This window comes from Antedon bifida, chromosome 7, assembly GCF_963402885.1.
Source record: "Antedon bifida chromosome 7, ecAntBifi1.1, whole genome shotgun sequence".
Taxonomy (NCBI): Eukaryota; Metazoa; Echinodermata; class Crinoidea; order Comatulida; family Antedonidae; genus Antedon; species Antedon bifida.
The window spans coordinates 14,175,754-14,203,118 of record NC_136232.1 but is presented as its reverse complement, the minus strand read 5'-3'; the positions used below and the strand labels follow the sequence as shown (position 1 = coordinate 14,203,118).

The 27,365-nt window shown below is 32.2% G+C and overlaps 1 protein-coding gene and 1 long non-coding RNA gene across 2 annotated transcripts in view; one reads left to right on the top strand and one right to left on the bottom strand.

The window, feature by feature from the left end:
- The window catches only part of LOC144849194 (vesicular glutamate transporter 1-like), a 55,037-nt gene that overhangs the window by 5,872 nt on the left and 21,800 nt on the right, over positions 1 to 27,365 (bottom strand). The window contains exons 2-7 of the mRNA XM_078706235.1: positions 25,484 to 25,742; positions 21,749 to 21,867; positions 21,415 to 21,529; positions 9,411 to 9,498; positions 2,805 to 2,891; positions 1,404 to 1,537 (exon numbers count right to left, since the gene is read on the bottom strand). Of these exons, the coding sequence (XP_078562361.1) occupies positions 1,404 to 1,537; positions 2,805 to 2,891; positions 9,411 to 9,498; positions 21,415 to 21,529; positions 21,749 to 21,867; positions 25,484 to 25,742 (802 nt within the window). The remainder of the gene's footprint in view (positions 1 to 1,403; positions 1,538 to 2,804; positions 2,892 to 9,410; positions 9,499 to 21,414; positions 21,530 to 21,748; positions 21,868 to 25,483; positions 25,743 to 27,365) is intronic.
- On the top strand, positions 19,960 to 22,660 carry LOC144849227 (uncharacterized). Its single transcript, XR_013613958.1, has 4 exons — positions 19,960 to 19,997; positions 20,169 to 20,318; positions 20,650 to 20,709; positions 21,345 to 22,660. It is a non-coding gene; the product is annotated as an uncharacterized LOC144849227 (long non-coding RNA).

The following is a 27,365-nucleotide window of genomic DNA, read 5'->3' as shown; positions in this document are numbered from 1 at the left end:
CGTCGAAGCAAGTATTTTCTGAAATTTCTGTCTTATATAATAATACCTGCTGTAGAAACCTATTGTTTCAGTCTAGAGACAAAACTGTATAGCCTTCAAAAAGTGAAAGCCCAAATCGTTGATACTCTCTCAGTCTTGATAATACAGTATCTGATTCTTTATTGTTGAAAATAGAAATAAAGTTTACGTTGAAATAGAAAATCATCGGAATGTCGATTAAAGTATCATCGAGCAGTTGATGTGGGAATAACTGTATGACGAACACCAAACCGCCATAAATTGTTAACTGGCGTTATCATTCTCGAGAGATGGTTAGCTTTTTATTTATAATCTCCAAGATATCACTTCATATCCATGTCTGTCGTGTCCTATCATAAAAATACTGATTTGAAGATAGATATGAAATATCTTAATGTACTGAAGACTTCCAAGATTGTTTCAACGTAATGTATACTCAATTCACCTTGGCATTAAGAATTGATGAACGGGCTATAACAATGTTTGCAAATTGTAAGAAATATATCGCACTTATTCCCTTTAATGCCTTCTTTTCCCCAATAACACATAACTTTCTTCGGAACATTTTCCACATACTTCCGTCTGAAGTTATATTATATCCGAATACAATAAAGTACATTTTTGAAAAGTATTATTGTAGTACTTTACCTATACTACCGGTTGTATGCCTAACCATGAACATGATATTATTTACTCTTATTTAAAGATGTATTGTCCCCCTAAATATGCTTTTTTCCCACTTTGAACAAAAATTGAATCGAAAAAAATGTTTTACCTGAAAATTATTTAATTTAAAGCAAAGAATAGAATAGTAATATTTGTTCATGTTTTTGGAGGACAATACATCTTTAAGTAAAATAATATTAATTTCCTCTAATTATTCTCATTGTATATACCAGCAGTAGTAGCTTTTATAAGTAATTATTGATTTATTGGTTATTGAATTATTGCAAATTAATTATATTATGATACAGAAGGCTGCCACCTTTCATTTATTTATTTTTTGTGGTCGGACCTCCTAATAAAAGTATACTGTTATCTATATAAAAATATAATATAAATGTAGAATAATAATTTTTTATCATCACATTTTGAGCAATTTTATGTAAACATTTTCTTTGGAACAAAGGGCAAACACATAACTAGTAACTTAGAAACGTTAGCAAGAAAGTGATAGAAATGCGTTTTAATGGAATGTATGTGTTGTACTAAGAACAAATGTGTTTCTTATTTTGGTCATCATTTTCCTATAGGTCTAGATTCATCGGCATTTCCACCAAGTTCATGGATCAGTACCGGTACTGTATATCCCTTTTTTGAAATCAACCCGATTTTTGTCTAGCGAAAATAAAGAATTTGAAAAATAGAAATAAAATTAAACAAACCTTTGTACTTGTGGCTCGTTCGCCTATACTCTCCAAGATGTAATTCTTTTCTTGTAATGTAATAGTAGGGTGAGAGGATGGACTGTCATGGCTAATTACAATAAACACAATGGCCCATGTGATACCCATTGCACCTAAAAACAATTGAAACAAGTTAAGGATTGTCTGTGGAGGAGACGAGAGCTATCAGGTTAATATACACATTCCTCCTATAATAAATATATAATACATGGTCTACATCGAAATAACATTTTAAAATGATTTTGCTCATCTAAATCACAACTCAAGAGTGTGTTCTTTTCGATAGAATAAAACGGTAACAATTAACAGCCGTTTACTAACATAATAAATTAAAAAAGTATCACTGATACAATATAGGCCCACACAACAAAAACAAATCAGAATTTTGTATTTTCATAAATGAAATGTATTTTACATACTTTTTTTTTACTACCAATGTATTTTTTTATCAAAATATTTTCAGTTTTTGTTGCATTTTTACACCAAATAAATTAGTTTCATTCAAAAGGTAAGTATTAATGTCTTTATTTATCTTGTCCAATTACACTTTGCATTCCAAAGGTAATTCGTAATTGGTTTTTGTTTAAAAATAACCTTACAACTTGTAAATTATCATTTATTTCAAGTATGAAGTAAGCCAACGAACTGCCTGGAATTTAGACTATTTCAAGTATTACAAATGTTACTTTCAAGAAAAGTTAGCTTCTACATACATCTACAATACATCTACCTTTATAAACACCATAATATATCTTAAACGATATATTCAATCCTAATATGGATTGTGGCAAATTGATTAAGAACATCCTTGATTTAAAAAAATGAACGATGCATTTGCAAAGGTTGTTGATCTAGTAAACGTGTTCATTCTTATAGCAATGCATTTAGCCAAAATCTCTTTTTTTTTTTGCCAAGAGTATTATTTTGGATAACATTTTCAGATGGTTGATTCCAAATTATTATCACGTATATATATATTCATATATTTGGTTATAGATGTTCAATTTAAATAAGGCACTTTTTTAAAAAGAAAATTTATTCACTGGAGAGAGAAACTGTTCATTTAGAAGGATTGTTTTTTTTTATCGAGTTTAATAATTATAGATCTTAGTTAAATTGATCTATATGTCATTATTTTCACTATGATGTTTCTCAATATATTTTACTTGCAAAGATCAAAACACAATAAATGACATAGGCGTATATAACTGTTTATAGGAAATTAACTTTTCTGTTCATCTGAAAATAAAAACGCCAATATAAAATGTTTCATGAAAAATTGATTTTATTTAATGTTCCTGAAGTATAAAATGGTGATGATTTTGCTTAATTGGAAATATTTGGATTGTGAGATAATAATTATACATCTGAATTACGTACCGAAGAAATAGAAAGGGCTTGGCCATCCTGCGTATTCTACAAGTACGCCCGCTAACGGCATACCAACGACTGCCCCAGCGTAAGATCCTGTAATAAAACAAAAATCACGATTAATTATTAATTTTTAAAATTCATCAGAATACTGCAATGTGTTATCTATTTTATAGCGTGTTTTAATAGATAATTTATTAAAAGCCGATGTTTAATATAAGCAACATTGATCTGAATACCAAACCGGTAATTGTTTAAATTCCAAAATAAAATCGTAGGCATATTACAAACACAAAATATAAATTGAAGTTTGAGTCAGTTTAGGTTCGGCGTCATGTGCAGTACTGTGGGTCCATTGAGGTACACGCCATAATGCAAAGTCTCAATTACAGAATAAAATTGGCCTTCATTGGCATCGGTCAGGAGAACCCTTTTAGTAAAAGGGATTGATATACTGTTAATTCATAATGGTATATTTATTAAAATCACCTTCACAGAAAAACTGAATTGTGACAATTTTTTACATTATTAAAAGGTACTTAAAATATTTAAAATGTTTTAAAAAGATAGCATAAAATAACACCAAAAATTGAGAACCACACAATACATCATATACAAACATTTAAATAAACTAGCACAACATCAAAACTATAGTAAAAATCTAAATGACTGGCCAAATGAATTGAATGCCTATACGATATCTGAAAGGAAATGACTAAAAGAAATATGATAAAAAAAAACCTGTTGAGAATCTCAAAGGAAAGTTGCTCAGAAGAAAATATTTCTTATTGTCTAAAATAAACACAAACAATACGTCGTGTAATAACTGAATTGGTAGCTCTGATCAGTGAAATAATGCGTAAGTTCTTTACAAATTCTCAAACTTCCGGAACTTGTTTAGAGAAAAAAAACTAGCCACCGACCTACCAGAGCATTGTAATATTACATCAAATAACTATATACAATAGTTCCGTGAAATTACATTACAGTTACTCATGTTAAATTCCGGTATTGATAGGCCTAACTAAATCGTGATTTTAAATGAAAGTGATTTATCGTTTTAGATTACACGTTTCTATTTCTCACCTGATTTGTACATTACACATTTTTATCGTCGGCGTTCTTTACATGCCTGTGGCTTGAATGAATTCTTTAATTTCACGATTGTAATGGTATTTTTGTGTGAATGTCAATGTATTCAATATAAATTGTTTTCCGTATTCCTTAACTATGCATAAATATTTTTATATAATAACTGAGGTTTTATTTATACGAAGTTGTATCAAGTTGTACAGCTGAAGTACTACATGGATACCCATTGGAACTGTCGGCTTTTATTTGATATTGATAATACAGGCATTCTGTTCACTTTAGGGGAAGGTTAATCATTACTGTTATTCGTCATCGGAAATTATGTGTGACAAGTGCTTTTTTATTTAGCTGTTTGTAATATATTAATGGTTAGGACATCTGCATATCAAGCAGGCGGTCCGAGTTCGAGTCTCGGTTGGGGCGACTTTTTCTCATTCTCACAGATTTCCTCATCTTTATCGTTTCAAAATTAATTAATTAAATTTCAGTATATCACCGGGCGGTTTCGAATTAATGTTCATTGCCTAATGTGTTTATATATATATATTTTCTGGCTGTTTACTTTATCGTTTTGATTTAGCTTTTCGCTTTTTTTTTGTATCTCCATTGAGATCCAGCCACTGATACCCACAGCATTGTCATTTTTTCAGTAATTTGCCTTTGGATTTATATATATATATATATATATCTTCAATTTTATACATTGCTATTATGCATCAACAATTTACAAGTCAAGTATGTATACGTTATATAAATTAACATACAGAAGTACAATAGACACAAGACTGAAATTTTTCAGTACAAAACATTAAATATGTTCTTGACTACAAATGTTTTACTACATAAATTAAATAAAGATTCTGAATTATGCGATACTTGTAAGGAAGAGCCAGCGTGTTTGCAACATCTTTTTTGGAAATGCAAAAAAGTAATATCATTTTGGAAAGACGTCCAATTTTGGTTGAACAATAGAAAATATGAAAATAATTTTTAATGCAAAAATTACATTATTGGGAAATACTATATTTATAGATGAAAATGGAGAAATATATATCCTAGTCGAACTAAAATATCTCCAAAATGTGGATACAAGATACAACATAACTTTATTGTCAAAATTGTTAACAATTTCGAGATATGTTTTGTATCTGAGTAGAATAAATAATACGATGTGATAACTATATAAATAAATACAAATGATACAAGTGACTATCTTGAAAAGTTTTTGTTAAATAAATTGCATGCTATGTACGGTGAAAATCTGAAACGGTTTGTGGATATTTTTTCTAACCCTTCCTGATCTACTTATAATGATGTCCGAATGTAATGGGTGTGATGGGTCTTGCATAATTGTGTCAAATTTCTGAAGTATGAATGTATTAAACATTTTATCTAAAGGTTTCACTTCTACGCCGATAACTCTACTGGCCTTATTTACTAATCTCTGAATTTGACTTTTACTGTTTACATTGATATGAGAAAACCAAACAATAATACAATAAGAAATGATTGATTGAACAACAGAGGAATAAAACATATGAATGAGATGAGAACTAACATTAAACCGTTTCATTTTGTATATAAAGTACATTCTCTTATTAGCCTTGGTACGGAGTTCTTTAGTGTTGCTCTCCCAATTTAGTTTATTATCAATTATTAATCCCAAGTACTTATGACTTTCTACTATTTCAACAATTTCATTATCAATTTCAATATTTACATGATTAGTTTTATTTTTCCTTCTAAAATCGACAATAACCTCTTTAGTTTTTTTGGCATTTAGTTCAAGAAAATTTTGTTTACACCAGACTACAAATTGTTCAACATATTCATTAAACAGGGATGTATTATTATTTGAAATTAAACCAACTAGGCAGGTATCATCTGCAAACTTAACATTAAATGATTTACTTGGAACAATATCACTATAAATATCAGAATATAATGAAAAAAGTAAGGGTGAGAGAACGCATCCCTGTGGTGCACCTGTATTACAAGTTAACTGCTTAGATACGCTACCCCTAAACTTAACAATCTGTGTTCTTTCATTTAAGAAATCAGAAATCCAGAGATTTAATCGTGGATTTATTCCTAATTTAATTATTTATTTGTAAGTAAATGAGGCTGAATTGTATTGAACGCTGCAGAAAAATCTAAAAATAATATTCTAGCATAGTTATTTGGATATTCAAGATGACCATACACCTTTTGCGTGAGTGTCATAACTGCGTCAACCACGCCCCTTTTTTCCCTATAAGCAAATTGGTTGCTATATCAATCATACCCTTTGTCTCATTATTTAATATATTTTTTATAATTTTCTCAAAACATTTCATGGGGATAGCTGTTAATGCCACTGGCCTATAGTCATTGCAAACAGTACATTTATCATTTTTTGGAATCGGTGTGATAATAGCAGACTTCCAAAGTTTTGGAACACGACACATCAACCGACCACTGAAATAGGTAATGAAAAATATACTTTAATTGAAAATAACAGGTCTTCAGAACTTTCTCTGAGATTTGATCTGGCCCTGTGGCTTTCTTTGACTTGACTTTTTTTAGGGTTTGTTCCACATCAGTTATATTAATTAGGATATTGTTATTTCCTTCTTCTCTGATTGAGCCCATAATATTTTTATTTTGTTTTTCCCGTAAATCCGAAAGTCACTTTTTTCAAACCTGACATAAAAAGTATTTAAGTTATCCGTGGAATGGCACATTGCACAAAAAATGATAAAATAGATATGCACTTGAAAAAGTGTTTACATATCGGACAGAATGGGTAGTTGAAAACAAATGCTAGGTAATTTATAGCCTGAAATCTGACCGCTTATATATTTTTTTTACATATTCACATTTGGTTATTGTGTATGTAATGTATAGTATTATGTAAGTTGTGTATATATGGTGTTTTTTTTGTTTTTTTTTTAAACTGAAAACAAAGTTATTAAAGATGTATTTAATGTTAGGGTTCCTTGTCATCGTCTTAGAAGAAACCCCACTTCCCTTCTTTTAGCAGAGAAAATGTCTCTGAAATTGTTTCATTAGTAGAATAAATAAAATGCATTATTTTGCTTTAGGACATTTGAGTAACTCTAACAATAATTTTCGTATGTTTCGTAACATTATTAGTAGTTTAGAGCAATTGCTATGTATTATGTGCGATTGTTCGTCTGTGTTCCCTCCTGTAGTGAACTTTGAGTTTACGGTTGGTTGAGAAAAGAAACCGTCTGATTGGTGGTGTCACACACCAATCGCATTTTGCACGGCTGGCGATTCAAATACTTCACCCTTTTATAAATCTTCGCCAGTCGCAACGCACACTTGTGCTCAGGCTCTTTCCAACTAATTCACTTCCTCTTTGTTATGAAGTATCTAATACCAATCGAAAACTACGATAATCGTAGTATGATAAATCGAATGGAGCAGATTGACATATTCCTCACACTCACCTTGCAATCTTTAATGGAACACATTCAATATTGATTACAAATAACATTTTTAAAACATCCTACGATATATAAAAAATAGATGGCAATAAAGTTTATGAAATAGTTCTTATAAATATCTAATGACAAATAGAGTAAGCATTCAATTAAACATTTCACGAGACATTTTTATATGGAATTTCATATGAAATATTGACATCTTCCTTAAACGGAATAAGTTCTTAAATATCACATAATATTTCATGATTGATATTGAAGTAATGCAATATACACTGGCTGTTTACTTTATCGTTTTAATTCAGCGTTTTGCTTATTTCATCTATTTATTTATTATCTCCATTGATATCCACATTTTTTCGGTAATTTTTTTTGGATTTAGTATAATAAACCATAATATAAAACATGGTATTGCGAATGTTGATTCTACTATCTTTATGAAGGGTTTCAAGGCTACGATAAGTGTTACTACTTCAAAGTAACTGGTTTTATTTTTTTAGTAGGGAGAGATAAATTGAATACTTCTGAATAAATTCAGAAGTTTATGAAAAGCTCGAATCCAACACCTCCGGGTCCATCTAGACAACTGAGCTAATGGCTCGGTTTAGTTACGTTCCCAAATCAAGTACTACTGCAACAATACAACTATTAATTTGAATATAACATCAGGAAAACAGTAGTCTAGTCTCAAACTAAGTTCGTTTTAAAACACTTGTGACACATTAGTTCTGGAATGAGACTTGAATAAATTAGCCTGACTATCACTATTATTAAACCTATATCCTAAAGTTATTTGAACTTATTAAACAGAAACTTTGAGCTTTTGACGTGAAAATTAACAGTTGTTACCGTTCGGTATGTATCATTAAGTATAGTGAATTCGTTTGAATGCATTCCTTTCGTATTTTCTTCTGACAGTACCGTACATTATTTGATTTAGCTAATCGAAAGTTTTATAATATATCCAACGTGATTATTAAAATAATTAGTATTGTAGGATTCGGTTAAAAGCACGTCTCCGAGTAATGGCATTGAAAACTCTATAATTAGGTGTGTTATGCTTAAAAATCCATTTGTGTTTTGGGCTAATGTGACACAATACATTATATACTGCCTTGTGTCTGCCGACAGATGTGATCGCGAAAATTGAATCGTATATTTGAATTTAAAGATCGGGAGTTACGGCTTACTGAATTGTCGAATCATTTGTCAAGCTGATCCATCATTATAATCACTATCTTTATAACCATTATCTTTATGAGTTTATTAGCATGGATATTTAACTAGACGCTATTAAATAACATAGACCAATGAATTGGAGAGTTAAAAATCAAAGTTAAAAGGCACTTTTTTTGTCGAGTATCATTAAAAGTGTAGATGGTTTATAAATCTTAGGAGAAAACTGATTTCGTACTTCTGAAACTCCTACGGTATCTTGTCTTGATACACGTAACTGTATGATAGGAATACCCTCATATGTTAAAATTTAATTAGCGTTGTCTTAAAAGCAATTCTGATATAACTGCGAGAAGATACAATCATTAAATTAATACCTCACAGTGAAAAAGACATGATGATATGAATACATTTTGTTATTTTCCCTGGCCGTGAATATTGTTTTTTATTAAAAAAGTAATAAAAACATTTATTGCAGTGTATTGATTTATTTTCAGTCTTGAGGTATATAATGTGAATTTGTTAAATACGATATATTTGGGGTCAAAAACATATAAAATGTACAGGTGTAACAGTACTTGACTGACTAACTTAATCGGTTGAAGTTTTTTTTTACAAACATAGGCCTATTAATTACATATGAGATCATATTCAAACTAATGATATTTTACGGAAATGTCATTAAAACGTTTAATTTATACGGAACTATAATATTGTATTTATATTTGTCCGGGTCAAACTAACACAGATTAGCTTCTAGTATGATCAGTGACATTTATATTCTTTGTATTTCCGTTATTATATATAAATTTCAATGAAATAAACTAGTTTTTTAGTATGGTATGTTTGTTGGAGTTATTAGATACAGGCCTATAGTATAACAGAAAACATTACGTACCTGCAAATGCAATTGTTGCAAGCATACTCCTCTCAAGCGGCGGTGCCCATTTACTCCACATACCATGAATTGATGGATATTCTACGCCCTGCCAATAAAAACAAAAACAAATTGCAGGCATATTGCTTATTTTGTTACTTATTACTTACTGTTTACTTAACTTTCCCAGTTATTTTGATGGATACTGTTCATTGTTAACGACAGTTAACGCTCCTGTTTTTCTCTAGAATACAGCAAAATAATAGATATATTAACAGGAGGAGGAGGTTTAGATGACCATTGATGCAATTTTGTCACACATGTCATTTCGAGTCTGCTATCTGAATAGAGGGCGATTGATTTACATTTTTAAAATAGTTGGTGATGGTTATAAAAGTTACACCAATAAACTAGTGATAATTAGGCCTACTGTATGTTAATTTTTATTCACTGTACTGATATTTTAGTGTATGTGTATTGTGCTTTTTTGCACTGCATTCAAATAGAGACGAGGTGATTGGATAAGGGTTTTCTGTTTTCAACTATTCAGAGTGGTGAATAACTAACAAAGCAAAAAATAATATGTTTTAATATTTATGAAAGATAACTACAACCTGTGTACATGTGACGACACTTCCTTATAAAGATATGCTTTGTTCAGAATTAATTATACCTACAAAAAATGTATAATACAGGGTACTCTTATTGACACACTGAAGGAGGTTGTAATTATTTCATTGATCTGAAGATGTATATCGGCGCTAATAAATAAACCAAGATATCTTTAATAATATTACAATTATTGGCAAAAAGTAAATATAAATATTTATAAATATAGTATATAGAGGCGACCGAATGCGTGATCTATGACAATAAAATGCATTATTATTAGGCCCGGTGCCTACATAATGAAAGAAAGCAATTATCAGTCATATTAATATAACTCAGTGCAGAGGGCGCCAATAGGTATCTGTGATATTCCGCTTCCCTAGTGGTAAAATAGCGACAATTATCAATATATATAATTGCCGGTTTAATTTGAACTTTTGAAATATGATTTTAAAACAAACCACCGTCAGGGGCGGAACCAGGTTTGTAACAAATAATTAATGTTTGTGAGTGCGATGGTACAAATAATTTCATTTCATGAAATTATTTGTGCCTACAGATACATTTACTTTACTTTAAATGTAATGGGAATGTTAAATGCTGAAGTTGTACCTTTTGCAAATGCATCTGGGCCTAGCACTATGGACCGTGTATTTCCATGTGTAAATTCTTTTCTCTATAGAAGTGGCTAATAACTATAAATACTATAACAACAATCAAGTTGGTGTTATTTTAGCTTTCTACGTCCGCTAAAGTTTTACTTAAATGTCTCTAGCCTATGGACCGCATATTTGATTGGTCTCTTTATGTTACGAGCCTGCATCAGCATGTAATTTAGCAATTTCATCGTAATTGAACAGAGCAAAATTGCAACCTTGGCAAACACAGATTTCTTTTTTAAATGGTCACAAAATCTGAGCATCATAACTCTGTCACTCATCCTGATGATATGCAAATTAGCTTAAATATGCAAATTAAAGTGAAATTACAGGGTTACTATATCTAACAAGGCCAACAGCCATAAGTCGCGTGCTCTCAGAAAAAAATGAACTTTCAAAAAGTTATGTACTTTAAAACTTTTCTGTACATCAAAACAATTCAAAAAGTACAGAAAAGCGATAAAACGCATAGTGATACCAGACAGACCGACAGACCGACAGACCGACCGACATAATGAACTATAGAGTCGCGCCCACGCCACTAAAAACTAACATATCTTTATTTCAAATTGTAATAAATTGCAACTTGGCGCGCCATAGTTTCTGCTCCATGTGGATATCGAGAATGTCATACGGTCCCTTAATCGGGATATTGAAACCAAAGAAGTGACACATTCAAATATATATTTTTCTATAATTAAATAAAAGGAATTAAAATAAAAAGTAAACATAAAAACGGCATTAAAAAATATATCATATATTTATTGCATTTATTGATTGATAAATTGGTATAATTAAATTGTAACATTGCACAATAGTAAGGTTGATGAATGAAGTCTGCATCAGTTTAACAAATCAGATATTAAACCATTGAGAAACACGAGATTTGGTTTTCTTCTTGAGCTTGTCGACAAGGTAGTAAATGGTCGGTCTTTGCTCTGGAATTATACGTGTACACTTCCTGCCGAGTTTACACAGAGGTACCATATTTAGACTTAGTCCCATGTCCAGAAACACATTTCCGAGGCTATAAATGTCACATTTAAATGTCGGCGGTGAATTCGGATAAAAGAGTTCTGGTGCGTATCCTCTATGAGCTGCCATGAGTTCTTTGCGTTCCTCTGCAAGAGTTTCGTTAATTTTAAAGTAATCGTAAGCAGCATCCACATGGCAGATGGAACCAAAGTCTGTGATCTTTACCGACCAGCGGTTACCATCGTGGTAAAGAAGCATATTCCTGCTGGCGATGTCGTTATGAATGAAGCCGTGGTTTTGCAGTATATGAATGCCTTCTGCCATATCGAGTGCAAGATGCAGTCCATCGCGAAGAGTAAGCCGAGGGTTCTTGTATTTGATGGCTTTAAGGAGCGTGACTGATAAATACTGTGTTGGATGTCCAACGTATTCCATAATGATCCTGCTTCTGAGTTCGACAGGAGTGGCATTGCAGATTCCGTACACGTATGGAAAAAGTCTGCTTCTTCTTGACAGGAACTTCAGGACACGAGCTTCAATCTCAATTTCAAACTTTTCTATAAATTGCTCTTTTTTGTTTTCTGAGAGGAAGCAGGATTTGGTGGCAACAAGAGGGCCATCAGGATGATTCAACCGATTTAGGAACACTTCACCATATGTGCCCTTTCCAAGTTTAATCTATAAATTATTAATTTTCATAGATTATCTCATAATTTATTTTTATTTCATACGCATCCAACAGCGATTAACACGCCGATTACAGGATGGATAAACTATTTTATAAGTTCTAAGTTTCATTTGAGGCTTAGGGAGTGTTGAGAGTTTGAAAAGTCATGAGCTACAACCCTGGCACCTGGTCAGGATTGAACACTGGACCTTGGAATTGGAATGCAAGGACGATAACCACCAAGCTACAGCTCCACTACTAATAATTTAATACTTTTAACTTGAATGATATTGATCTATTTTATGGTAGTTTTTAGATATTTGTGTATTAAATAACAATAAATTCGCTATGTTATAATCTTGCAATGATTGTTTTGGAAATATTGTAACACAATTAAAAAGACAATTACCGGGTTGTTCATGGTGACCACTGGGTACAAGTTGTCCATAGATATTTCTGGAACGTCCTTTGGCAAGAGTTTTTCGAGCTTCAAGAGCTCACAAGGCAACGTGAATTTGACGGGTTGTTTTTCAAATGAACTGAAAAGCTGAGACGATGTGGCCAATACTGGTTGTTGTGTTAGAGCAAGTGCCTTTAGGAGGAAAGAAAAAGTTGTATTAACAATACTGTATTGTCGAATACTGATGTACACAAATACTGCAGTAAAACTCCGGCTCTAATAAAGGGAGACGTTTAGATAGAAACGATTAGATGGCCAATATAATGTTTCAATACTATGGTCACTACAACCACTAATTAGGGGCACCCATATTAAAGGGACACATTTCTGCACTGGTGTTCTATCTGTATTTTATATAATATGAATTATGGGTATATAATAATATACCTCAGCTTCCATGGGTTTAATAGCTAGTTGAATCGGTGTCATTGGTGCAATGAGAGTGTTTGAAGTCACTCTAATAACATCATTACAAGGCTGCAAAAATAAATAAAACGTATGTTAATATTCAACGACCTAAGATTCTTGGACAATACATATATATTATAAATACTGAAAGATTAATTAAAAATTGACAGAATGCACGATACCTCAATTGATTTGGTCATTGAATTGAATCCAGCAAGTACTAATTTGAAAGATTCAGTGATGCCAAAAAATCCAGTAAGACCTTGATAACATGTTGCTAAACTGGTGAACAATGGTGACATCAATATGTTGTCGACACCAGAGTTAAAACGAGTCTTCTGGACAACTCTTGAGTGGATGCTACCAACTTTAAGTCTTGAAACCGTGTCAGCAAATTGACCTTTGACATCAGAGGCTTCCTTCAAGGCTGGTAAACAATGAATCCTATCCATCGAAAAGAGACTTCTGATGAGATTCACTGCTGCCATGTACTCTGATTCCACGTCACTGTCAATGACCTCTGCTTCAGCATCATTGACCTCAACACAACTGTTTTCCAGCACAAGGAGTACTCTTGCGTATTCCTGAAGCCTGACACCAATCTCTGGGTCCGAGCAAGTGATGGCATCTGGTCGAAGAGGATCAATGACAATACCGTAAATGATCTTCAACAGAATCACACGGGCATGGGATGGAAGTCTTATCCACACTTTACTGGATGGAGTTGGCTGATGGTCAACATTCTCGGCATTCTCATGTCTTTTGAAAGTGAAACAACACTTGAAGTATTTGTCGAATAACTTCGAGAAGATAGAGTGCCTAATAATAAAAAGAGAAAAGCAATTAAATAAAATATCTATTGTGTGTAGCGCATTTGAATGATGTGTGCTCGTCAAAAAAAAAAGCGCTATAGAAATGAGATATTTATAGAGATATTTATAATATATATCATATGAAATAATAATACAGCGTACAAACCTTTTTTGACCTATTTTAGTAACAGTACGGTTACGTTTAAATAGACGTGTTATCCGTCCGGGCATGATCTATAAAGAACACAAAATAAAAAATACTTTAATTTTTAAAAAATGTTCAATAAACAATAGTCCTACTGGTCAAGTTTTCGACGGTTAAATGAACTCAAAATAAATGTAGTGTTCTTACCGTTTTTCAAGTAAACTATTCGTAAAATATTATTAGTATATTTCTGAAATGTAATTAAACAAATATAATTTATTACGAATTGAAAACATTTTATTTGTTCGTTAATATTTATAGTAGGCCTACAGTACTATTACCTAATATCAAAAGACAAAGAGACCTCTGCAAGAGGACCACGACGTCCAAGGACTAGGCCTAGAGCATGGGGAGTTATACCTCTTGGCCTAGAGTTTGGCCTTATTTTCTTTTCCGCTGTTTGCCTAAGGATGTGGCAACATTTTCGGAATGAAATGTGTGTTTATATAATCTAAATTAATACTTTTAATTGTGAACTATGATTAAATAAATAATGTATATATTGTATGACAACAAATCAAATATTTACAGAGATATTTTTAAGCAGTACTTACCGAGTCAAGTTTGGTTTGTATCTGAGGTTGATCTCCATGGTTGGTCACTATAACAGAAGATTATTACCATGAACGCGCTAGATAACGCACACGCGGTATGCGCTTCACACGCGCCACATCGGGGCCGGGGAGAGGGCCACAGAGGGCCGCGTGGTAGTAGAAGTAGAGAACCACACTGTTTGAAGTTAAGCATCAATGCAATTTACTAAAAGAAAACGAAATATAGGCCTATGCATACTAAATCGCGAATTCAAAATACTTCTAACGTATACAAAAAGAAACACTATTTACTTTAAGGGGTTCATCTGCACACATTGTTTTAGCGAGACTGTATTATGTTAATGTTAGGGTAGGTTTCTATATATATTAAGGGGGACACCTTTCGGTACCCAAAAACTGAATAGGGGTTGGCTATAGTCTTATATTTACCATAATAAGTGTTTCCCAAAGAAGAGACTCTAGTGTATTTCTAAACACGTGTCACTGTTACAACAATTGGTCGATCGGAGTCCCTCAAATTATAAATATGGGTTGGCTTTAAAACATTATATTCCCCTAGTTTCATTTCACGAGAAGTGTCCCCTTAATAGAAGTGTCCACAAGAGGGGATTCTACTGAATCTCTAAAAAATTTCACAACAATATTGTGCATAATTTTCGTCTATTGCCAGCTGGTATGTCACTCCATTCGAATTATTCAATATTTAATATTGGAAGAAACAGATTCTGAATTATAACAGAACAAGGCCATATAGATGGCTGCAGTCGCGTGCTCATTAGTGTTTACCGACCGACCGACCAACCTACCAACTGACCGAAATTACTGAACATGTTTAAAAATGTTGAAATGTTTAAAAACATTTATATTTTTTTAATTTCCACGTGCGTAGCCTGTCACTTTTGACGTGCTCGTATAACGTAATTTCGAGTTGAAAAGTAAGTCAAGAAAACAAAAATCGGGCAAAAAGAGTGCGCAATAACATTTAACGCGCAAAAATCTGCGCACTCATGGCAATTTTGTAAACGCTTAAAATTGCCTGAAACGTACTCTTATTTCATCGAAAATAAATTTTGACAATTTTAAGCGCGCGTACGCATGCGTTACATGCGCTACGCTGCGCACGTAATTGTATTGCCATATGATGATTTATGCCCTGAAATTTATGAGTACCAAATTTTAGTTAATTGTGATTCATGGTTGTGAAGATATGATTACAAACGTGATTTCGTTACATCGTGCGTACACCGCGTAATTTTTTATTGCGCACCGTGAAAACATAACCACATCGATTCCTGGCCATAAGGAATATACTGTGAAAAATTGACTTAGCTAGATTAAACTGATATCAAGATAAGGTCAGAAAGCGATAAAACGCATAGTGATACCGGACCGACAGACAGACCGACAGACAGACCGACAGACAGACAGACAGACAGACAGACCGACCGACAAAGTGAACTATAGAGTCGCGTCCACGCGACTAAAAACCACTAGTCAGAGAGAGTTGATGTATTCATTCATTTGCTATACTTCGGATAGTACATCCATATACAAAACATACAAAATGAAAAACATCTTACACAAAAACAGCCTAAAATATAATTTTACACCAACGCTATATATTTATATTTCTTCAAATGAAATATTTTACGAAAAAATGACCGGAAGTATGGCATTAGGGCAAATATAAATATATATATTATTGGTGCAAATAATATTTTAGGTTGTTTTTGTGGGAGATGCTATTTTTAATATCCTGGTTGGAATGAACAAGTTTTCTTTTTGTTTTGTAATTCTCAACTCTCTAGCATTAGGTGTTTTTGTGTTGTTAAGACAGAGGTGTGTTGCTCAAATTTTGATAATATGCGACCTTAAATTTGTTTCACATAAAATTCTAGATTGCTTAGCCTAACCGGAGATCGCCATTGTTCTGATCTTGTTTTTAGAGGGGATATCGCGTCGTGTGGAGGCGGTGCTATAGATTTCACGCAGATTTTTTTGGTATTAGGGCCCTATAGGCCTAGAAGAATTTTTTTTCGTACAACAAAAATATGAAAAACAAATTACTATCACACAATCGTTTAATAGTATCGTCTATTGAAATCTGCGTGACCCACAATCGTCCAATTAAATGACAGGAATCTATTTAGGTGTTATATAATGTCAAAAGTGGAGAACCCCAAGCGCTACCCGCTGGATCCGCCCTTGGAACTGGAACGAAACATTATGGCTTAAATGAGATTAAAAGATTCTTTATTTGTTATTATATAACTTCATAAATATCATATAAATTATCATACTAATTTATGATGCAAATCTGCAAGCATTATTTATTATTTATTACGTGGATCACGTGATGGTAACACTCGGTTAGTATATGTCAACAAACACGAACGAAGTGACGCGTGGTTAACATCCCTACCGATTGCATTCATCAAACACTATCTTTGCATTTATGAAACGATGAATCATAACGCAATGCTTTCCATCAGCGTATCACGTGACATGAATAGAGCTGTAATGGAAAAGGATTTGAAATAGATCACTATTAGTAATCCAGATTGTAAAAAGATACAATAACAAATCAAAGCTTTGTTTTGTTATGATCTTCTTTTTGGTGAGAGTTTTGATGATAGACAAGTTGATCGTCCTTCTATTGCTTGAAACTAAATTTCTTCATATTTTGTCATTAGTCAAACTTGATGTAACATGGCTATGTAACCCGTGGTAACATAGCGCGCGCATTCACCGGCTGTCAGATTGGCTACTTAGATTACCTATTTCAAAATTCGATGATGTTAGGCCTACATGCTTAGCAAGTATGGTGATACTTATTCAAAATACTTTAAAACGTGATGCAAAGTTTAGATCTTATAAGATGTTGACTTTGTTCTCTGAATTACTTTGAATCACATTAAAAGAGCAGACAAGCAGACTTGAAGCGATTCACGTTACTGTTAATTTCATCTGAAGTTTGCAGGTCTATACATCAGACGAAATATTAAAAAACAAGTTAGGTTAAAGGAGATTGTCAAGAGAAGAATTTAATATATATTGTACTTGTCGCAATTAGTAGAATAATATCACTGCATTGATGGTCATAATGTGTAGTTTATTGGTCTTGTTTAAATGTGGTTTGCTACTGCAGACTGCCTGTAATGATCAATTTAACGACACGCTTTATATGTAATCTTGACAATCACGGTAACTATAACCATAAAGATTGCCCCTAGGGGTTATTGTGTCTATTTAATTCACTATGCAAATAGATAATGAAGCTGTTACGAGGCATTTAAAGAATGATTCTTTGAAGTCTATCATTCTCTAAGTGACTAAATGTTTTAAGATTAGTGCATGTGCGCCGTCTATTTGCATACCCCAGGTTGTTTTGCAAGTATTAATATCACTGACATTTATAGAATATAATAGATTATTAATTTAAAATAAGTAAATAATATTCCATTAAATTTCTATCATTAGGTTCGTGCAGATTGACAATTATTGGGTTTTTTAAATGCAGCAATTATAATAAAGTTCTTGCTGATTTATTATAAAAAATATTATGAAAGTTATAAAATTTAATATAACATAAATTTAAAGAATCATTGTAAGAATCATTGTCATATAACACAACAATAAATACATTAATATCTATCACATTGTAATAATAATTCAAAAGATGAAAAATTAATCTTATCAACTGGACTTACTTGTTTGTTGAAACAGTTGATAAGATTTAACTGTTCATTTTATGTTCTACCTGGATGAATGATAACATTCATAACCAATAATTCAAAGGGAACGATTCATTAGGATGAAGTCAGTAAAGGACGACCTGTATTATCCAACAGCTTAACAGTCAAACACTAATGTGAGATTATAACCACTAAGTTAACCAAAATCAACACTAATGTACCAATCAATCAACTACTAACGCAAAAACTAACGTAACACAAATCAACCAGTAACGCAATATATTAACCACTAACGTAACACAAATCAACCGGTAACGCAATATATTAACCACTAACGTAACATAAATCAACCAGTAACACAATATATTAACCACTAACGTAACACAAATCAACCAGTAACGCAATCTATTAACCACTAACGTAACACAAATCAACCAGTAACGCAATCTATTAACCACTAACGTAACACAAATCAACCAGTAACGCAATCTATTAACCACTAACGTAACACAAATCAACCAGTAACGCAATCTATTAACCACTAACGTAACACAAATCAACCAGTAACGCAATCTATTAACCACTAACGTAACACAAATCAACCAGTAACGCAATCTATTAACCACTAACGTAACACAAATCAACCAGTAACGCAATCTATTAACCACTAACGTAACACAAATCAACCAGTAACGCAATCTATTAACCACTAACGTAACACAAATCAACCAGTAACACATTCTATTAACTACTAACGTAACACAAATCAACCAGTAACGCAATCTATTAACCACTAACGTAACACAATTCAACCAGTAACGCAATCTATTAACCACTAACGTAACACAAATCAACCAGTAACGCAATCTATTAACCATTAACGTAACACAAATCAACCAGTAACGCAATCTATTAACCACTAACGTAACACAAATCAACCAGTAACGCAATCTATTAACCACTAACGTAACACAAATCAACCAGTAACGCAATCTATTAACCACTAACGTAACATAAATCAACCAGTAACGCAATCTATTAACCACTAACGTAACACAAATCAACCAGTAACGCAATCTATTAACCACTAACGTAACACAAATCAACCAGTAACGCAATCTATTAACCACTAACGTAACACAAATCAACCAGTAACACATTCTATTAACCACTAACGTAACACAAATCAACCAGTAACGCAATCTATTAACCACTAACGTAACACAAATCAACCAGTAACGCAATCTATTAACCACTAACGTAACACAATCAACCAGTAACGCAATATATTAACCACTAACGTAACACAAATCAACCAGTAACGCAATCTATTAACCACTAACGTAACACAAATCAACCAGTAACGCAATCTATTAACCACTAACGTAACACAAATCAACCAGTAACGCAATCTATTAACCACTAACGTAACACAAATCAACCAGTAACGCAATCTATTAACCACTAACGTAACACAAATCAATGAACAAAAATCATTCCCTACCGCAATCTAACCACTAATGTAACAAAAATCATCCACTAACGTAGGCCTAATCCATTACCGGTAAACCTACTAAACGTAACACACTTTATTAACCACTAACAAGAAAACACACACACACACACACACTACTGAAGACATTCTGAACTTCATGTTCATTTCAGCTTGAAGTTCAGAGATTTAAAGCTCTTTTTTTCCATCGGGTTAATAATACATTCTGTGTTATTCTTTCAGTGCAATCAGATTGGCTCTGGATATGCAACAATAATGTCTTATGTGTGTGTTGGGATATATCAACTACGTACACTACGGAAGGGATTTGGGATCAGACATTTATGGGAAAATCAGCTACACCCAACCAGTATTGGGAATCCCAGTCTCAATGTATGTAGTTTTGAGTTGTTTATTAATATTTATTTATTTCTATCCGCATGAATGTATATTCTTTGGCATGTTAAAATAACTTGTAATAAAATGTGTTATAAACACAATATAAAACTCAATATCTGTCTGTTATAATATCTCCGCATAATGTCTTTGACTATTTTGTATTTCAACATCAACATAACAGGTGTAGTAATAAAGGTGTATGAATGACTTGCTAGTGAACAAGTTCTAACATAGCCCTTGCATATGCATATTAGTAATCGATATTTAAATAAACAATTGTTCTAGTCTACTTATTTTGTGCACATTTTCTCTTTACCTCTTACAGCACATCAAAACAATTGGGAGCTGTCGTGAATACATTTATTGAGATTGCAATAGGAGTCTGGTAAGTTTAAATACGCGAAGATTGTCAATATTTCATAAATTTGCTCTATCAATCATTTGTAAAGATTTAAGATTAATTTTTTTTAAATTCAGCAGATATTTTCTAAAATTAATCTTCCGCCATGTTTTGCCGCACCTACCATGACAATCTACTATTACAACTGGTACAATAACGTGCAACATCCTTCCACGATACTACCATTATTATATATAACTTATAAGAGCAACTACGACATTATCAAGTAGGCCTACTACTTGCCACCTTTATAGTATACTCCACCACCAGAAAGTACACAATTATCACTTGTAAGCGCCTACACCACAACACCACGAACTACCGCCACCTTAATATTAATAATCTCCACAACCATAATTATATAATACTCATAATGGCTACTTTATCATTATAATCACATTAGACGTATTCGACTGATCACTCGCATCGCAAACACCTCGTAGTTACTTACTGATCGCATAAGGAGGCTGATCAGAGCTAGCTCAAGTCAGCCCAGCCGAATACCCACCCACTATTGCCAACTTGAAGTTATTCAAGTTATTTTTAGTTGATCTTTTTAGTTAAACTGGAAACTTTATTTATGAATAAAAAGTTGTATTTCGTGTCTTTGTCATCCGCAGTTGATGTTTTGAGAATGATAAGGCAAAAAACTCACAAGATCATAGCAAGTAACAATGACACATGACTTACCTCCACCAACCCCTGTAAGATTCGTATGAAAATAACGAGTGAATAGTGGACATTACACGCAAACGGAATACACATATTAAGAATGGATGTACTGAAGATAGCGATGCAAAACACTCTACAAAGAAAAAAAATAGAACACTCCATTGTTAGTGAGCCATCATTTATTTCAACTGATGGTCAATTATTCGCCACTTTATTTGCATTTGTATCTACTAGCAGTAAGTGTATGTAACAAGGAAAAAAGTAATAATGGACAATATCCATGGTAACTATATGTCTAAGATGATTATTAGTTAGCATCCGAAAAGCCTCAATACACACAATATTACTTTACCTGTTTGCTGGAAATCTTGCGGCCAGGTAACCACCTGGAATTTGTGTTAATATATAACCTAAGAAGAATGACAGGTGTAGTAGTCCAACAACCTTAGGACCCCAGAAGAATTTTTGATACTGAAAAAAAAATGACATCGTATATTTTATAGTGAAAATATAGTAATAGAATAATCTCAATGTACAAATTAGAAATATAAAATGCTTTAATACCAAGAGTGCTTTCCCAACAATCTATGCATTCATTTACATAAGAATGCATTCATTTACATAATTCAGATATGATACATTTACTATTCGTATACACTATCCAACCTTCTTATTTTTTTATTTATTTACTTCCTCTTTAGAATTTCATAACCAATGTGTAAAAATCAGCCACTAGAATTTCAATTTGGTATAGATAAACTATTACTGTGGTATATCAACATATATCATATCACTGTATGGTCACGTAGATGTTATAATCATTGATGGTTTGTTAAATTATGATTCATATTTCATTTTAGGTTCATTCTTTTATAAATGTGCATTTCTTTAAAACAAAAATAATAGGTTATTTATGTTAATTTATTTCTCTCGTAATTTCTAAATGATGATCAAATCATTTCTTTTAATAAAGATACCTAATAAATGTTAGTCACTAGTGAACGAGTAAAGTATTTGAGCTGCTTAGATTAGAATACATAATCAAATGTTGTTTTGTATTCAAAATTAATATCTGTTTGCAAGAATATATCAATATGTAATTGGCCACAAAACATGTCATTAAACCCGATGATTGAAAGAAATAGCGTAACGAATCCATTTATTAAATCATGAAATGAGTTCAACCATGCTCTAATCAATATCTGATGGATGGATGAGTTCGTCAGTGAATGACACGTTAAAAATAGCACCTGGCAGCTCCTCAAGAATAAACTCTAGTTGTTCGTACCGTACTAATTCCTTAAAAATAACCTTTCTGCTGAAATATTTACAATTCAATTAAAAAAATGTTTCTTCATCAAGTTTTTTCATCGTAAACTTACCATAAACCATGTGTTGGTCAGTGTAAATAATTTACTACTCAAGTCCGCAGCTCGGGAATTTTAGTGTGGATGGGGTGTGAAGAAACCCACACTGCTGTTCAAGGTCCAAGGTCAAGACCCTACCTTCCTCCAAATAATTACTTCTCGCCTTATTTATTTAATTCTTATTAATTCTTAACAATACATAGGCCTTTAGTGTTTTAAAATAAAACGATTATTTAACAATTAAATCATGGAGCTAAAAAATGAGATTGTTTATTTCCATGATTACATTTGCAGCTGTGCAGTACTGAAATCAGTCTTTGGTCATTATCATTTTAGCAATATGCAAAGTATATACTTTTGCATAGTTACAATAAAGAATTTAAATTTATTTTCTTGACATTGGATTTATTACCGTACTCGGACAAGAACTCAAGATTATAGATGCAACAAACGGCTCAGAGAGTGGCAACCAAGAAATGGTAAAAGGGGGATCGGGAGACAAAAGAGAAGATGGAGAGATGAGATCATCAAATACACAAATACGGCAATCTGGACGAGAATGGCATATTACAGAAGAAAATTGAAATTGCTAGAAGAGGGCTTCATCATTACATATTACACCTCGAATTCTGTAGATATTATGTATTTTAAAAATAGGGTCTACTAATACATTCTAAACATATAGAATCACGATGACTTGCCTCACGTTGTTTTGGTATTTGTTGGATAGTATTTTTATTGTGTATAGTGATAAAAAAATGGGAAATAGTACTTAGTCACATTCAAAACTTCAATTTTATTTTCTGATTTGTATGGACGTAGTTTAACTAGATATGATAGATCACAATCATTAACTGATGGATTTCAGTTGTTATCAAATTACTATAGTATTTATTATTCAATCCACGTATATAAAACCTTTATACATTATCTGCTTTTATGGACGGTCAATCAAAAATGTAATCATAATAGTTTCGATTCTAATTTAACACTTGCATTGTGGGTGAAAAGGCATTTGAAGAAGCTCTATTAGGAAACATAGTACATAATCTACTTTAAAATAATACCTACAAATTCAGACATGTAATACACATAGGCATTTATTACATGGTCACAAAACAACAATTTCCTTGTTGACACAAAGACAATCTTCCTATCCTCTCTATTTTCTATCATACTGGTATTAAATACATTAGTAGTATGTCCTATTTTGATTTAGTATAATTAGTGGATATCGGATACAATGCTTCCGGCCTTCATGCATGTTTATAAAACAATACTCGAAAACAGATAAAAGAGATGTTCATTAAATATCAATTTAGCATTTAATCACAGTTAATACTTTATTACGATGTATGACCAAAAGCCTTGAAAATCCATGTGAATAATTATGATATTACTTACATGAGTATAATTAGCAAAATTGGAAAACTGATAATTTCAGCTATAAACCTACAGTAGAATACTACTTTAATGGATTTTAAATTTATTTCGAATTCATTATGTAGGCCTAACTTTATGTTTTTGCATATTCGCATCAATGTAAAGTGACTTAACTATTTGCGTATGATAATGTGTAAAACGTTAGTTTGTCTACGTCAACTCGCTCATGCGAACATGAAGAGTAAAAGATAGGCTTGAATAACAATTCTTAAATCTTTTGCATATTCAAGGTTTGGCATTCAGACAGGCGATGATAAATCAATGTTGAAGTATAAATTTAATATATTGTAATCCTTAGTTCATAAATAATGATAAAGAAGAATAAAATTGTTTTTCAATCAATTTCCATAAAAATAACTTTGTATATAAAGTATTAAGAATGCCTTATTCAAGAATCCAAATTGTTCAATTATTTCCACAAGCTCAAACAATGTTTTGTTTAGTTTAATGTGACTTAGTAAGTTATTGGGTCGATTTGTGATACATAGGGTCAAAGGTTATACCATCAAATCAAATTAAAAATTAACGTTTATTTCTTTTGTCTCAATGATCTTCTTCCCTGTTAAAATTATATGTTTCAGTTTTTCTTCTAAGCAATAACCTATACTTTTTACTTCCTCGTTTTCTTGCCTTAAACTTCTGTCTGTCCTCACCAGCCGAAGAACATGTTCGTTAGTTGTGTGTATACCATAGTAATATCATCATTCTTCTATAATAAACCATATTTCTGTGGATTCCATTCTTTTCCATAAAGGATAAATTTTCATTAAGCACATGCCCGGGAGTTTGTAAACCGAACAACAATCAACCGATGTGCACCAGCGAAACTTACGTTTGAAGGAAATCTAGAGATTACTACCTACTACTTACTACCGAATATCTCAACTTTTTAGGTAAACTTTAGATAAAACAACTAATAGTTTTTCATATTCTCTTGCTTGTTTTCCAATCAATGTTTTCGTCTGTAAATGTATGTCTTCTTCAAGCCGAGAAAAAGCTTACAATATATTGACAACGGACTTTTCTTCTCTGGCATCTTTACATTTGGAACGTTTTACCTTTTGTATCCAATTTAAATTGATTTAAAACTAATAAATTCAAAATAATTTCTTTTTAAATCTTAATTTGTTTACTACTTCCTTTATTGGTAATGTTTAAATTGGCGCGTTAGAAATGTTGCATAATCATAGGCCTCCAATGTTACATTCCTCCTTAACTGTTACAGGTGATATATTTAAATGGTTATTCAAAGTAGAAAAAAAAATCAATTTTCTTACGTGTATTTCTTCTTTTCCTTTTATATGAACTGTGTTGTTATTGGTCATATCAATAATTGCCACTCCCAGATTACATCGAATACCAAAAGTAATCATTAAACCAATGCACGTAAATATTGCAAGAACATAACGTTTTGCAACACAACTACAACATGCACAGTGATATTTCATTGAAACGTCAGTACTTGTATATGTATCCGATGTGCTATCTGGGTTAGAATTTATCAATGATACTGTATCATCTTTTTTTGACGTTAACCTATAAAGAAAAAATTAAAAATAGAGTTTAAATAATAAGTTCTTACAAACTGTTTAATTCACATAAAATTCGTGGAGAAAGAATAAATGCTGTCCGGTTTCTATATTTCAATTCCGAAAATTATTTTCGTCACGTGATAAGCCAATATAAACGCATAATTCATCGATGAAAAGCACCAGGTGTTTGGTACTGTATCTATATTTGGTAATACAACATCACATGTGTTTTACATGTATCTCCTTAACAATAAACTTACATGATACAGACATCATGTGATAAAAAAAATACACCTAAAATGATAGAAACAATAGAGAAGTGCATACAATATTTACATTTATAAATACAAATTGCAAAGTTTATAAAAATTCAATTATAATTATTTCAAATTTATATGATCCAGGTGTTCTCTTCATGAGAGGCAAATTATCTTGTTTATTATAAGTAGCAATCGACCGAGGAACGGAAGACATTTACTAATTGTACGAGGTTGACGGATACGAATGTTAGATGGGAGGAAAGTGTATTTTTTATAAAGAGGGTGGTCGGTTTGAGAGAGAATACGTTTAACCACGGAGAGAACACCTGCATCATATTTATTAAGTACAGATACATCAGTTCCAATAATACACCCTGCACTTTTGGTGGTCTTATCCAACATTATCTTGACTTTCGCGAGTAACTAACCTCCCAAATAACACGAAAGACACTAAGAATCATAGAATAAAAAAACATAATATGGAGAATGTGTTTGCTAACATTAAATTGCCTAAGCTGTCGTAACATCTACAGCCGTTGTTGCCTTTTTTATATAGGCTAGTCGAAGTGTATTACTACTACACACCAGTCCATTCTATCATCTATCAACTTTAATCAGCTCACCACCTAATTTAAAAGGCTCGTGAACTGTCTGATCTGTTTTTCTTCCTGAAGTCAATGATTAGTTCACAGGTTTTATTCGAGTTATTTTTAAGAAAATGATTTTTATACCAATTTGTAAAATGATTCACGTCAACAAAATAATTTCTAATGGGACAGTCTTCATTTACCAGACTGATAAGAACAGTGTCAGTGTAATATTAGGAAAGAGTGCAGACAATTTGTTTTTAACTATCATCCGTTGATAGCTTTAGATAAAATTCTGTTCCTATTATCCTGGAATGCATGAATAAATATAACTTCAAATGCCAGACACTAATGTGTCAACTTTGCGTTTCTGGTTTACCGGAAATGCGTTCGGCCTCCATTACTGTGTTTGTCGTCTTTTCTCGTACTTTTGCCGAGTACAGTGACGATCAATCAATCAAGTATCCATCTGTGTTGTCAGATATTCATCCTAATCTAGCCATATCACTTTCTAATTTGCTCACCTATCGTGCTATTGATCGATTAGACGACGGTGCGCCTAATTGCATCACATTCGTGCTCATTTTTGTTGATGACTACAAAGATTGTCAAATGAATTCTAGTAGGCCTAGACTATGTAACGGAAAAGTAAAATAATATTTAGTATCAACTATTATTACTAGCTAGGCCTTAATTATTTTAGTTCAAAATAGGCACAGAACACACAGAAATCGTTTTTAGAATCTACTGATAAAAATACAAATATTTGCTTCTTTATCG